This window comes from Branchiostoma floridae, chromosome 10 (assembly GCF_000003815.2).
Source record: "Branchiostoma floridae strain S238N-H82 chromosome 10, Bfl_VNyyK, whole genome shotgun sequence".
NCBI classification, from domain to species: domain Eukaryota; kingdom Metazoa; phylum Chordata; class Leptocardii; order Amphioxiformes; family Branchiostomatidae; genus Branchiostoma; species Branchiostoma floridae.
In genome coordinates this window covers 21,022,073-21,037,927 of record NC_049988.1, presented here as the reverse complement: position 1 = coordinate 21,037,927, position 15,855 = coordinate 21,022,073, and the positions used below count along the sequence as shown (strand labels likewise).

The following is a 15,855-nucleotide window of genomic DNA, read 5'->3' as shown; positions in this document are numbered from 1 at the left end:
CGAATAGAAAACACATAGTGAGTCAAAAGTGAATAAAGAGCTTTTATCAGAAGTGTCCCCCACACACTACAAGGTGGGCAATCATCAGCTGAGTAGCCTTTTCATCGCAAATCAAACCCTGAATATGAACAGCATGACTAAGTGTAATAACAACGATGTGATGCTTGTGTAATAATAACAACGTAATGTTTCATCATTTCCCTGCCGGTTCCCAGAAGCGGGGTTGTACCCGTGATCGTGTCGTTACGTCAGCGACGGACCAGCATGCTCCGGGAGAAAGGCCCGCGGAATCTGTGGCTCACTGGAACAGGAAGGCCCGCGGAGACTTCCCTTTCGCACGGAGGCCTCGCACGGAATCACAAAACTTCGGAGACTTCCCTTTCGCACGGACGCCTCGCACGGAATCACAAAACTTCGGAGACTTCCCTTTCGCACGGAGGCCTCGCACGGAATCACAAAACTTCGGAGACTTCCCTTTCGCACGGAGGCCTCGCACGGAATCACAAAACTTCCGGCCACAGCATCTTAACTTTTAGTTTTAGGTTCTCTGATATTCTAACTAAGTTCTCTATTATTTTTATTTCATTTTATTCGCATTCGTTTTTGAGCATTGGACAAGAAGCTCACAATGAGCTTATGGAAGTCTTCTGCTCTGTATTACATACAATGACAATCAAAAGTAACAAAATTGAGATTATAACGAACCGTATAACTTAAAATGACATGAACATAAACGTCATTTTGCAACATAAGAATAACATAAATACTAACAACAACTATTATTTTTGCAGAACATTGGAAAAGCTTAGACCAACAGACCTTTACATACAACCTATATTTACTATTGTTTGTACATTTATATGGCACCATCAAAACAAGTCTTTGTCTAGAAAAAATTATACAAAAATCTTAAATTAATTCAATCTAAATATGTAAAAACCGTCCCTGACCTAAATCCTACGACAGATGAACCCAAAGGTCACATAATAAAACTCATGTTGCCAGGAATCCAAACAAACACTCATATCTTACCAAGCCTTGTTCCTTAGCAACCCAGTAAACAAACATCCGCGGAGGAAGATAAGCGCGTTATTAACAGTTTGTTGTTCTCCAGGCTGAAACAGCGGCAGTTTTAATGCCCAGGATTACCTAAACACGACAATTAACACCATGTCACGGACAAAACAGGCTCCAAATATTCTCCTGCTCTCTGCAATACCCAACAGATAAAGGTTACCCAGGGTTGAACAAGTTTTCTAAAATCCACTTGTCCTATCGGGCAAGCACATAAAAAATGTACTTGCCCGAACCATTTTTTCACTTGCCCAAAATTCAAATGTCACTGTTACTAGTATATGCATTTTCACTTCCAGCAATGGAATTCTCTGTAAACAATTGCTTGATGTCATGACTGTAAAAAGTAACAAGTATATCAAAATTGCACTAAAATCAATGGAAAAATCTTACTTGCCCGATCGGACAAGTGGGGTAGGACATGTGCATGCACTTGCCCGAACAGCACTTTCACTTGCCCTGGACAATAGGGCTAGTGGACTTGTTTATCCCTGGTTACCTCTCAAATACAGGTGAACTAGCGGCACGGCACCAAGGATTTCCGGGCCAAAGTTTCCGGGCTAGACTATCATGAACCACAACTGGCCATATCAATAGCTAAAAGCTTCTAATAATTTTCTTTTTGAACTGACAGTTACAGGTAAAAATTAATTTTAACGATCTGCATGAGTCTGAGACGCTGTACATGTTTGTGTGTAAACATGACATGTCCAAGTTTGTGCGTAAACACGACATGTCCATGTTTGTGTGTAAACGTGAGATGTCCAAGTTTGTGTGTAAACACGACATGTCCATGTTTGTGTGTAAACGTGAGATGTCCAAGTTTGTGTGTAAACATGACGTGTCCAAGTTTGTGTGTAAACACGACACATCTATGCTTGTGTGTAAACATGACATGTCCAAGTTTATGTGTAAACACGACACGTCCATGTTTGTGTGTAAACATGACGTGTCCAAGTTTGTGTGTAAACACGACACATCTATGCTTGTGTGTAAACATGACATGTCCAAGTTTATGTGTAAACACGACACGTCCATGTTTGTGTGTAAACATGACATGTCTATGTTTGTGTGTAAACACGACACATCTATGCTTGTGTGTAAACACGACATGTACAGTGTCTACATATATGATCTGGACACTTCATGCCTACATGTGAAATAGGAGAGCTTTTATTTTTATTAGAAGATGGCACGATTTTGAAACATTCAGTATGTCCAAACAAAATTAGGCTTCCTCACAATGAATGATATTACAGTATATAAAACTTTACACATTATGAACTTGACTTGACTTAAGTTGATCTAAATCCACAATTTGCTGGACATTTCAACTTATTCAACTTATTCAATAAATTTTTGATGTCTTTGTTAATGCAAGGAGGTTGAAAAAAGGAATGTATCATTCATGAAAACACCAGGGCTGTCCCAACCCTCCCGCCTTTAGAGAAAATTTAGTTGGGACAAAAATAATTCATCCATTCGAGGGTCAGGCACACCCACAGCACCATCCGAGGGCCAGGCACCCCCACAGCACCATCCGAGGGTCAGGCACCCCCACAGCACCATCCGAGGGCCAGGCACCCCCACAGCACCCAGGCACCCCCACAGCACCATCCGAGGGCCAGGCACCCCCACAGCACCATCCGAGGGCCAGGCACCCCCACAAAACCATTGTCGGATACTGGATACTACATTTTGCACTATTTCAACAACATCCAAAAAAACTAAACTTTATGATATTTATATTGATGAAGACGTAATTTTAAGCTTGAAATGAAAGGTTTTACAACAAAAATTGATAACATGAGCTTCCAAGCAATGAGCGGGACGGAAAAATATCTAAACTTGGAGACAGCCCTTGAATACAGTATTCAGCATTTCTTGGAATATGTAACTTATCTACTGCAAGATGGTAATCTGTATTTACTGGCATACAGCGTTTACTGGCATACAGAATTTACTGGCATACAGAATTTACTGGAATATGGTATTCAGTATTTTCTGGAATACAGTATCTCCCGGAATACAGTATTCAGTATTTCCTAGAATAAATTATTTCCTGGGATATACAGTATTTCCTCATACAACATGATGTTTGAAGCAGTTTTAATCAGAAGTTTTGAGCTGATCCCTGAGGCGCTATATATAGACGCAGGAAAAACAGGGGCTATATTTAGCCTGGGTTAGGGTGGGGCATGGGGATCAAATTCAACTGCCGCTTGGGGACCTTTGGCCTTCAATAAAACTTCCTCTTGTCTTAGACACAAGAGATTCTCACAAGACAGAAGGAGCAGCTCTTAAGAAGAATGCTGCGTGGTCCTGAGTATTTCCTCAGCAGCTGTAGACAGAAATGTGAGTTCCTGCGGAGTTGGTCTGTGCTGTGACGGACATGCCAGCGATGCCGGGTCCCGATTTGGGCATCATGGCTCCAAAACCGATCAGGACGGGAATAGTCGGGTATAATTAGCGCAGGACAGGCGCAGGATAGTCGGGTATAATTAGCAATGGACAGGCGCAGGATAGTCGGGTATAATTAGCAATGGACAGGCGCAGGAAATAGACAGACTGATGTGTTTTCCTCCCTAAAAATAACCAGGCAAAACTTGGAGAGGGGGGCAAACTGACCTCTGACCTGATGGGGCAGTGCCACAGTAGGGAGAACAGAGTCTGTCTTCCCTCAAGACTGCTGAAGGAAATCGTATTCTGCACCCATGTCTCAAGATTACGCTGTGATATATGAACTTTCTCTTTCCTTAGGCCACACCAATTTAATTTTTTGGTTCACGGATTTTTTCATAAAAAATATGGAGCGAGAGGGCGAAATAAAAATAAAGATTGTAAAGGTAAAGGTAACAGCTAATCCAAAACATAAAGAATAAAAAGTTTTCAGCTTGAAAAAAGCAGAAAACACTATTACTGTACAGTAACAGCACCTGTACCCACACTTTAAGGAGCTTATAATATAAAGGCCAATTTGCTACACCAGAAAGTTGGTGAATGGTTTCATTAATGCCTGGTGAAAATTTGCTGAGTGGTAATTTTTATTTTTATTTCTATTTCCAAAAAATAGGAGCGAGCGAATCCGTGAACCAAGAAATTAAATCGGTGTGGCCTTATGGACCAAGACAACCTGTCCTGTCCGATGTCTCCTATCCCATCCGTGCCATAATTACCCCCCCCCCTCCTCCTTCCTCCTGCTTTGCTTCTTAAGATGCAGCCCACCTGGTGCTTGAAGATCCTGCCCAGGTTCTGTAAGATGATATACGGATTCTTTAAGATGCTTCCCAGAGTCCTTAAAAGATGCTGCCCAGATTCCTTAAGATAAGAATAAGATGCTGCCCAGGTTCCTTAAGATGATATAATGATTCTTTAAGATGCTTCCCTAAATTCCTTAAAAGATGCTTCCTAGATTCTTTAAAACAAGAATAAGATGCTGCCCAGGTTCTGTAAGATGATGTAATGATTCCTTAAGATGCTGCTCAGGTAACCCACCAGCCTGCAGCTTGCCAAGTTGCCCCTGAGCTAAAAATAGCCGTTACCATGACGGCAGGAGATGGATTATTCTGGGACACGACAGGAATAACTAAACCTGGAGTGGAGGGGACAGGACCCAGCTAGCAACCCAGCATTTATACCCAGCTAACACCCCATAGCAACCCAGGTAACAACCCATAGCAACCCAGCTAACAACCCGGTAACACCCAGCTAACAACCCAGCTAGCAACCCAGGTAACACCCAGCTAACAATCCAGCATACACGACAGGAATAACTAAACCTGGAGTGGAGGAGACAGGACCTGGCTAACATCCCATAGCAACCCAGGTAACAACCCATAGCAACCCAGGTAGCAACCCATAGCAACCCAGGTAGCAATCCAGCAAACATCCTATAACTAAACCTGGAGTGGAGGGGACAGGACCGGGCTAACATCCCAGCATTTACCAAGTGAGTTATTACTGTTAGATGTGTAGACTTGTGAATTCCTGGCTGAAACTGTCTGGATCTGACAAATCAGTGGATAACATGCTTTTTTCCGCATCCCAAATACTTTCAACGACAGCCAGCGTTTTGGTGACCATCCGTCACCTTCCTCATAACACTACTGTAGCTGTGAATAATGAAGACCTCTCCTGTCCAGTCATCTTTACTGACCTGCTGATGAGACATTCTGCAGGGATGTGACAAACCGCTGTTTGATGGAGTCAGAACCGTGTGGATGTGAGGATCTGAAATCTGCTGAGTTATGCATATATACGGCTCAACATCATTTCAGTTTTCCTGGAATTTTGGTCAACATCATTTCAGTTTTCCTGGAATTTTGGTCAATATCATTTCAGTTTTCCTGGAATTTTGGTCAATATCATTTCAGTTTTCCTGGAATTTTGGTCAACATCATTTCAGTTTTCCTGGAATTTTGGTCAACATCATTTCAGTTTTCCTGGAATTTTGGTCAATATCATTTCAGTTTTCCTGGAATTTTGGTCAATATCATTTCAGTTTTCCTGGAATTTTGGTCAACATCATTTCAGTTTTCCTGGAATTTTGGTCAATATCGTTTCAGTTTTCCTGGAATTTTGGTCAATATCATTTCAGTTTTCCTGGAATTTTGGTCAATATCATTTCAGTTTTCCTGGAATTTTGGTCAATATCATTTCAGTTTTCCTGGAATTTTGGTGAGGAGGGTAAGAAAGAGAAATGGCTGCTGCTGTAAGGAACTTGTGTATAAGAGACTTCCATTGTTATAGCAGACCAGGGGTCGAAGTACTTTTTCTGCATACCTGCAGTGGTGCAGGTAACATTGAAAATTACCTGCACCTGACAAATTTTACCTGTACCACTCTGAATTTAGGAAGTATGGATCATACTAAAATTACTGAGGAACCATTGTTTTTTCTTTCTTTTATACTTATAATAGGTGGTAACAGTCAATGCAGCTAAGAACATTCCACCTACATACTTATGACACTTATGCATAAAAACCCAGTACATGGACCAGTGCTGGTTAGGTGCAGGTAGACACCAGAAACACCTGCATGGCTCCAATTTTACCTGCACTAACCTGCATATGCAGGTGGTATTTCCAGCCCTGTCAGTATGTACAGAAACAGCCTCTCTCGGGGTTCCTCCAGCTTGACTGGAGTTGATGCTGTTACCATGGTGACTAACATGCTGTGGTGATTGGATAATCACCCGCTGATAACAGAGATCAATCCCCTACAAATTAACCCGTCCTGTTGGCAGGCGATTTACTGGTGTGGGTCACAGTAGACTCCAACAGGTTACTTAGGCTGGGACCGGTGCAGAATAGCCTCTACCAGGCTCCATAGGTCTGCTATTGCTACAGCTCAGAATAGCCTCTACCAGGCTCCATAGGTCTGCTATTGCTACAGCTCAGAATAGCCTCTACCAGGCTCCATAGGTCTGCTATTGCTACAGCTCAGAATAGCCTCTACCAGGCTCCATAGGTCTGCTATTGCTACAGCTCAGAATAGCCTCTACCAGGCTCCATAGGGCTGCTATTGCTATAGCTCAGAATATCCTCTACCACTACCAGGCTCCATAGGCTATCACTGCTCAGAATAGGCTGCTATAGCTCAGAACAGCCTTTTGCAGGCTTTCCAAGCGGTAAGAGGGATCAGAATAGCCTCTGTCAGGTGATATAAACTGTGCCCAGTCGAACCGCAGAGCTCTATGCGCATCATGTTCTGCGCAGGTTCTCTGGACAGGTCATAAGCCAGAACGCAGTTTGTCCTGGTTTGACCCCGCTGCATGCGTATAAACAACTGCCTGTTGTGCAACAAAAAGACCTCAGACCTACATAATGTTTATACTTTTTCACATCTACAGGATTTGCCCAGCACAGCCATGTGGATATTTATTGCATTGCAAAAGTTCAGCCAACGTTGTGGCCCCCGAAACAAAGCAATTTTCGGTTTGTGTATTTGTGATTATCTTTTCTCCAGTTTGCCGGGGCACAGTCAGTTTTGCCCACAGTCGGACAGTCCATTTCCTCACCTTCACATTGATACCAAACTTGAAGGGTAAATTTTAGGAGAAACGGTTTTGCCCCCAAAAAAACTACAGCCATGTCAAATTCCCCGGCGTCTTTTTTCGAATGAGAAACCGCACACACTGATCTTTCACTATGCTTTACAAAACTCAGCCATGATGTTTTGACATCATTACGCTTGCACATGAATCCTACTTATTCTGGCTTCTGGATAATGTCAGTTTTATTTTGGTGGGCTTCCCGAAATCTATTTGCGACGGCAAGACTTGAGCCGTTAGTTATATCAACTTTTCCAAATGCTAGCTGAACTTGCAATATTAGGCCTGACCCCCGCGGCACGAACATGGAACGTACCGGCTGGGTTCCACCGTTCGAACCCAGGTTCGGACCAGGAGTTCGAAACAGATTGACTCAAAATATGATGAATCTTAAAAACTCTTACTTTGTACTAAAACTCTGTGTCTATATGTGTTTGATTATCATCATGCCACTTATTATATTGCATATGACAGCCACACCCATTCAGATTCTTGTACCAATTAATGAGGTCTGTGACACAATGCGAAATGTATAAAAATTGGGTCCGTCCGCAGGGTAGTGTGCTTGGGTAGCTACAACCAGACTGAAACTTCACCACTGTGATTTGCGCATGTTCGCAGTTAATTTGGGGGCAAAACCGTTTCTCCTCAAATTTGCCCTTGAAGTTTGGTATCAATGTAAAGGTGAGGAACTGGACTGTCCGACTGTGGACAAAACTGATTGTGTCCCGGCCAACTGGAGAAAAGATAATCACAAATACACAGACCGAAAATTGCTTTTTTTTTAGGGGCCACAACGTTGGCTGATCTTTTGCAATGCAATAAATATCCACTTGGCTGTGCTGGGCAAATCATGTAGATACGAAAAAGTATAAACATTATGTATATCTAAGGTGTCTTTGTTGCAAAATAAGCTGTTGTTTACACCCATGCAGCGGGGTCAGCCCGTGACCCGGCGTAAGCCGTATTTCAGAGAATAACGCGTTCTACGGTGACCTGCGGTTCGACTGGTGCCTCTGTTACTAGTATATATTTTGCCTGAACCTTACCTCCCTCATGGCCTCAATGAAAAGCGGCCTGCAGGCCTTTGAATAAACAAAGGTTCAACTTCAAACAAACAAACAAACCAGGCTCTTTGGGGTGAGCTTAGCCTCTACTTGAGCTACTGAATAGGCTCCTTGAAAGTTGAGAACCAGTATCTGCATCAGTGCTATTGTTATACTTACAACAGCCCTTCTGTGTAACACACCAGCTTCATACTTACAACAGCCCTTCTGTGTAACACACCAGCTTCATACTTACAACAGCCCTTCCTTATAACACACCAGCCTCACAGGCTTGCAACAATGGCTGGTTCCCAGTATGTACATCAAACCACCTGTCTCACCTGTCGTACCTGTCACATCAAACCACCTGTCTCACCTGTCATACCTGTCACATCAAACTACCGTCACATCTGTCACATCCAACCACCTGTCACACCTGTCACATCAAACCACCTGTCTCACCTGTCGTACCTGTCACATCAAACCACCTGTCACACCTGTCGTACCTGTCACATCAAACCACCTGTCACACCTGTCGCCACTAATCCTGCAGATTTACCAAAGCTTTGTGGGAACACTCACAGCCCAGGAAAAACAAAACCCACTGTTCCATGGTACCTGTCAGAGTACCCATGCACTCTCCAAGCAGAGGTTAGGCTTCGGCTGTGTTTTGACTTTTTTTTAGTCATTTTTACCAGGCTTTCTATTTTGAAAGCTTTCTTGACGTCCGCTGGCCAAGAAACATTACAAAATAGAAAGCCTGGTAAAAACGACAACAAAAAACACTCATCAAAACAGCCAGAGTCTAACCTGATCTTGTAGAGAACACACATACCCAGGGGCCCGTCAGGGTCTCAGCTATACGTTCCAGATGACAGTAGCAACAAACTTACCCATTACACGGTCTCAGCTATACGTTCCAGATGACAGTAGCAACAAACTTACCCATTACAGGGTCTCAGCTCTACGTTCCAGATGACAGTAGCAACAAACTTACCCATTACACGTAACCTGCTATTTACAGAGACCACAAATACAGGCCCTGTGTTTGACTTGTGCTGTGTATACATATACATGTTGTGTTGCAGTACTGTATATATATATATATATATATATATATATATATATATATATATATATATGTACATGTTGTGCTTCAGTACTGTATATACACATGTACATGTTGTGTTTCAGTACAGTATATATACATGTATGTTGTGTTTTAGTACAGTATATATACATGCATGTTGTGTGTCTGGTAGGAAGTATATATACATGCATGTTGTGTGTCTGGTAGGAAGCTGGCCAACGAACACCTCAGTGCAGACGGTATGTTAAACCCGCTGACATTTCTGCACTTCTGCTGGGATAAAATAAACTGACAAGCGACATCCCTGACCTGGCTACACACTGTATCAACACCTCAGGCTCAGCTAAATATATATATTATAACATAGACTTATTTTCACTTCAATCACACTTTTGGAATCGTCATGGTTACGGGACATTTGGATTATTGTGAGAAAGCTCCCAATCAGGTGAGCTAGACTAATTTTGTGCTGGTGGTGAGAGGGAGTGGTTACTCCTGAACCACGAACAGCAAGAACATGTGGGGCTTTTCGTCTCCCTCTGCTTCCAAAAAAGAAGTCAAACCCAACCTGTTTAGAAATAGCCAACACTAGTATTAGATTAGAATATTGTTTATGACTGTCCATTGTCACTATGTGTATACCATGTACTTGCAATTAGCCCTCGGGCAGGAACTTGCAAATAAAACTTCTCTACTTCTCTATATAAAGCCCAGTCGGCGCAGAATAGACCATGATTGCTTTGTGTAAGATAATGATAACTGATCTATGCAAGGTACGAAGCACTGAATCACACATGTAACATAATAAAAAGGGTTAGTAATTTCAGTCCGTTTAGTTGACATTCTTAGGAATGGACATAAAATGTTTGTCCCCTGTTCAGGAAGATAGCCTGGAACACCTTACAACAGCCACCACCACAGATAGGTACCTCTGGCTGCACTTATCTTGAATGAGGATAACTGTCCCATCTATAATCCCTGGCCATAATCTACCTGCAGATTAAGATTATCCCATAGCCATAATCCCTCCTCTAAACTGATTTTTCACCCCTGACCTCCAGGCTTTGCTCGGATTATCCGTGATTATCCCCCAAATCCTCTGATCCATCCCCGACCAGCCCCAGGACCAGGTGAGGGTTTCGGAGAGTCGTTGCTGTTGTTCCTTCTTTTCTTGTCTGTTAATGTTATGAGCCACAAAGTCATCTGGAACGACTTCATAACATCACCGGATGGACGAATTGAACTGAACAATACAGGTCAAAATGCTAGAGGTCAGAGGTGAAGTTCTATTGTCAAAACGCGCCAGCTGAAGACCGATTGTTGTTCGGCGGGACGGATCAAAAACCCGAGAGTTAGATAATCACGACCGCGCCGCTAGCCAGACTAAGAGCAACACAAGCTTCATTATGGGGCTTCATGAATTTTTGATAAGGGATTTTTTTCCTTTCTGTCGGCGTCGTGATGGCCTCTTTCAGACCCTGGGCATGATTTTCACAGGTGTGCATAACATTAACAACATAACAATTGGGGAATTTCTCTCACATGGCTACTTGTTGATCTGGAAATTTGTATAAGTTATGATAACGGGAGTACAGATGAGGTGAAATAAAGTGTAGAAGTACTAGAACAAGACTCTGTCCTCTGTTGTAGAAGGCATAATTCATATATCACATAACAATGGCGTGATTTTTCTCACATGGTGACTTGTTGATCTGGAAATTTGTATAAGTTATGATAACGGGAGTACAGTTGAGGTGAACTAAAGTGTAGAAGTACTAGAACAAGACTCTGTCCCTCTGTTGCAGAAGGCATAACTCATATATAACTCATATATAACTCAGATATGTAAGTTATCCTACACCATGTACATACAAATGTTCTTTCTTTTTTAATTTGTATTGTTTATGTGTTTGTCAGCAGGGCTAGCCCTTTGTAATAGCCATAGGCTAGTTGGGCAGCCCTGGCTGTGTGTTCGGTGCAGCCAAACCAATAAATAAAAAATAAAACCATAACTCATATATTACATAACAATGGTGTGATTTTTCTCACATGGTGACTTGTTGATCTGGAAATTTGTATAAGTTATGATAACGGGAGGACAGTTGAGGTGAAATAAAGTGAAGGACGAGACTCTTTCTCTCTGCAGTTGCACAAGTCATTATATATTACATTTTCAATGATTTTGCATGTCAGGAGTTGTTGTGAGTGAGAAAGTGTTGTGTGTAAGTTATCAGACATAACTTCTTGTTGATGCTACATGTTTAAAGGACTTGTAAACCATAGATTTGAAGATACCGGTAGTACAGCTTTAGTTTGTCTAATTGTTCTCTACTAGTACTAACATTACAAAAAATATTTCAACTGTATAACTACTATATCTAGCCCATGTTGGTAAGAACATGGGAATAAAGATTATTCATTTTGATGATGATGTGTACATTTCAGATGAAATACACAAAGCCCAACATAAGTTCTAGTGACACCATCAGACAACAGTTCTGACATAAAAAACACCATCAGACATCAGTTCTGACCTAACAAACACCATCATACATCAGTTCTAATGACACCATCAGACATCAGTTCTAGTGATATAACAAACACCATCAGACATCAGTTCTGATATGACAATCACCATCAGACATCAGTTCTGATATGACAATCACCATCAGACATCAGTTCTAGTGATATAACAAACACCATCAGACATCAGTTCTGGCATAACAAACACCATCAAACACTAGAATGTAAGTTCATCTATGACGGTAGTGAAGAGGCCATTTACATCGGAGCCCACCAACCTTCCTCAACCGAGACGGGGGCCGATACCGACTGCCAAGCACCTTTGACTCTTTGCTGATGTCACACTTCTGGTCCGGATGTGTTACTTAGGCTTTGGGTCACTTCAACTTGATATTTATCAGAGGACTGATCGAAAGCTTGTTGGTAAGCGCTTTATTTCGTGTACGGATATATGGTTCTGAATGCAGCTATAGGACTTTCCAGACTATAGATGCAGAACACAGTGACTGATGATGATATGGTTCTTAAAATGGTAACATAATACCATCAGACACTGATGAGGTGCTGATGAGAAGATGATAAGGAGGAGGAGGATGCAGGCTCACCTGTTTCCATAGGAACCCCTCGTCTTCCCGGTTGATCCCGCCGGCGCACGCGGTGTGAATCACGGCCAGCACGGACCCGCTCAGCACCGCCACCCGCATGCGCACGGGCAGCAGCGTATACACCAGGTAGATACAGAATATCGTAATCCATACCGCCTCGCTGGCGATACGGGGGTCGGCGGCCGTCACCGCGAGCACTACGATCACCGCGATGGCTGCCAGCAGGAAGTAACACGTCGCGCTGAGCTGCTTCTGGGTGAAGGAGTTCCGATTGCACATGAACAGCAGGATAACGAACAACGATAGCAGGACGCCAAGCACGATACCGTACACGGGCACCAGGCGACCCTCGCCGTAGTAAAACGCCATCAGCACGCCGCAAACTACAACTAACAGAATGACGAGCTGCGACAAACTGCTTTGGTTCAGCCTAAAGAAGTACCTCTGGTAAAGTCTCTCCAGCTTCTCCGATTTGAATTTCTTGGATCTGAACACCTTGGAGACGGTTTGCAGACAGTCGGCGCACGTAGGGCCCACCGGAGCCGCCCCTCCCCCCGTAGAGTCCGCCGTGTCGCGCGCGTCCTTCTCGGCTTTGCCGTTCCGTTCCTCCAGCCCGATATCCACGGACTGGTGCCGCACGTCGCCGTTACGGGACCGCACCGAAGCGTCCTTCCAAGCCGTACGGGTCACCCCGGCACACGGGCCCGCCGTGCTCTTCGCGCTGGCCGCCGAGTTGGGCCGAGAGGTCCCCTTCATGGAGCCGTTCTGTTCCCGGTGGTGGTTGTCGTTGGAGTTTCCCCTGGCGGGCTCCGGGGCCCGATCACCGCCGTCCTCCCACGCCGAGCGCCTGCTGGCCGATCCTGGGGGGCTGACGCTGTTCCTGCCCGCAGACATGGCGAGCCCTGCCCGCTCCTCCTGAGCTCAGACCGGCGCAGCTCGGGCCGCCCTGTGGGGGTCCAAATCAGCGCCTGGGAGCATGGATCGGGATAATCTCGCCTTCTGGAGCGTCCATCTTGGCTTGGCGCGAGGAAAACAGAAGGAATCTGCAGTAAAATCCTCCGCCCAGCGATAGTCTTGCCCTCCCAAACCGCCTGGTTGTTGATCAGTGATTTTGCACGGCCACTTGTTAGCCGGGGACGTCCGCTTCCTGCAACAGCTCATCACATGAACACATTCGCGCGCTCCGATTGGTCACTGTGGCTGGGACGGCTTTTGAAATGTGCGCAGTCCCTCCCTCGTAGGTTGAGGTGGATTAGCTTGTCCGGTGACGTCAATGGCGGGTGACGCTCGCACCAGAAGCGCATTCTAAACAGTGTTTTGCAGCCCGGCACAGACCAGAGCAGGGTGGCGGGAAATGTGAGATTTAATAAACAGCCATAACAGGCGTGACGCAGCGCGGCTGGCTCGCACACGCGCGCCCCCGGCCGGGTTTCAGGGCCCGTCATTGCACGGCACAAGCGCTCCACTCTGTGGCGCAGCAGTCCATATTTGTCTTGTCCTTTCCCGCGCGGAAATTACTCGGAGAACCAACTTGCCGTGCCGGCGTCACTCTCATGGCGTCACAACTTGCCGGTCAGTATGCGGTCAGAATAGCCGTCAGGCCCGTCACTGTAAACGGTAGACATCGTACGTAAGTTCTCGATTTGTGTAAACAGGTATTATATACAGAAGTTCAGTCTAAACGGTACATCGCACAGGCGTTCCGTGTAAACAGTCCATCGTTCAAAAGGTCTACCTATGTAAACAGGTGAAACATAAATAAACAGGTATTTTACGCAGAAGTGAGTGGTGTAAATGGTAGGTCGCACAGAAGGTCTGTGTAATATAAATAGGTAAAAAAGTATAAAAAGATTAACAGGTATTTTACACAGAAGTTCAGTGTAAACGGTACGCCGCACCGAAGTTGTGTTATACCCCTGTCACATTTGGCGAAAATAGATCGTACGACGATTCTGCGGCGATCGCCCGAGCCTCGCTTATAATGATAACTTTATTGCACACCAATTGCACAATGTGCAAAGTATGGCTTATATGTGACAGGGGCGGTTTTCAGGTGAAACATACGCGCAACCCTCTGTCGAACTCTGGAAGTATGGCCGATCTTCCATCGGTACGCCCGAAGATCGTGGATAATGTGACAGGGGTATAAGGGCGCGGTCACATAGGTCGTGCGATCGTCGTGCGATCGCTAACTTTGGGCATTTTGGAGTACAAAAATGCAAAAATGTACGTCTGCAAAGTTCAACTGTCTTAGTACACAAAATGCTGTTTTGGACCCATATTGGTGGTTGTCTCTGCCACAGCCTGCTTGAAATTCCTATTACATTTGTATCAAAACCGTACGTGACGACGATCGAACGACCTACATGTGACGGCGCCCTTACACGGTACGTTGCACAGAAGTTGTGTAAACATTACATCGTATAGAAGGTATACCAGCTGTATCTAACAAAGAAATTCAATTTAAACGGTACGTCGTCCAAAAGGTCAATGTAAGATCACAGCAAGTAAATTTTATGGATGATATCCACGCGTTCTTTTCTGGATTTGTTCTAAATCTAGTTGATTGACAGTCTCTTCAATCACATATGAATGTCCAGTAGAGTTTGAGGATATCATGTGGTAGTTATGACAAGCTCTTCTCTGCATTTGTTCTAAAATCTAGTTACAAAACAGTCTATGATCCATTGTATATGAGTATCCAGTAAATTGCTACCCGTGCGGGTATGACAAGCTCAAGGAATGACGACAGTCTAAGATGTTCCATCCCATATGAATACCCAGTGCAGTAGCTGCCAATGATGGTAGGACAAGCTCTTTCTACAGTCATTCTAGACGTCTAGTTATTTGAGATGGATACACAACTACAAGGACAGGTAATGATGTTGAATACAGGAATAAAAGATCTGCTGCTTGTGATATTATGTTTTGTCGCCTCGATTATTCTTTTGTAAGGTTTATGATGTCAAAATTTTTAAATGTAGGAATTTTTTACCGCCTTTTTTCGCGATATCTCCCTAACTTTGGAGTCTCCGGAGGATGTCATTCATAAAATTTACTTGCTGAGGCCTAAACAGGTATTTTACACAAATATGCGTCACCACACGTTCAGTGTATACGGTACTCCGCACAGAAAACGAAGTTCTGTCTAAACAGGGCTTTGTACAGATGTTCTAGATCTGTGTAAACTGTATCTTATACAGAAATGTAAACAGTGCATCGCACAGTAGTTAGTGCACTGAACGGTACATCGCACAGAAGCTAGTTCTGCCAAACGGCATTTCATACATCAGTTCTGGGTAAACTGTACGTTATATCTACATGTAATCCAACAGGTGAAGAAATTCACCGACAGATGTAAAGTCGCCGGGTGATCCCAAGCACATCCCTCACGGTTTTGGTGTAAACTGTAGCGGCTCGATCTAACAAGTCTAGTGTGTTACGCCGATGTATGGCGATAATACC

The 15,855-nt window shown here is 44.0% G+C and overlaps 1 protein-coding gene across 1 annotated transcript in view; it reads right to left on the bottom strand.

Moving 5' to 3' along the window:
- LOC118425098 (adenylate cyclase type 5-like) overlaps positions 1 to 12,710 on the bottom strand; it is a 55,217-nt gene extending 42,507 nt beyond the window's left edge. Inside the window, exon 1 of the mRNA XM_035833917.1 lies at positions 12,391 to 12,710. Within this exon, the coding sequence (XP_035689810.1) occupies positions 12,391 to 12,541 (151 nt within the window). The 5' untranslated portion in view covers positions 12,542 to 12,710. The remainder of the gene's footprint in view (positions 1 to 12,390) is intronic.
- Positions 12,711 to 15,855: the final 3,145 nt, after the last annotated feature.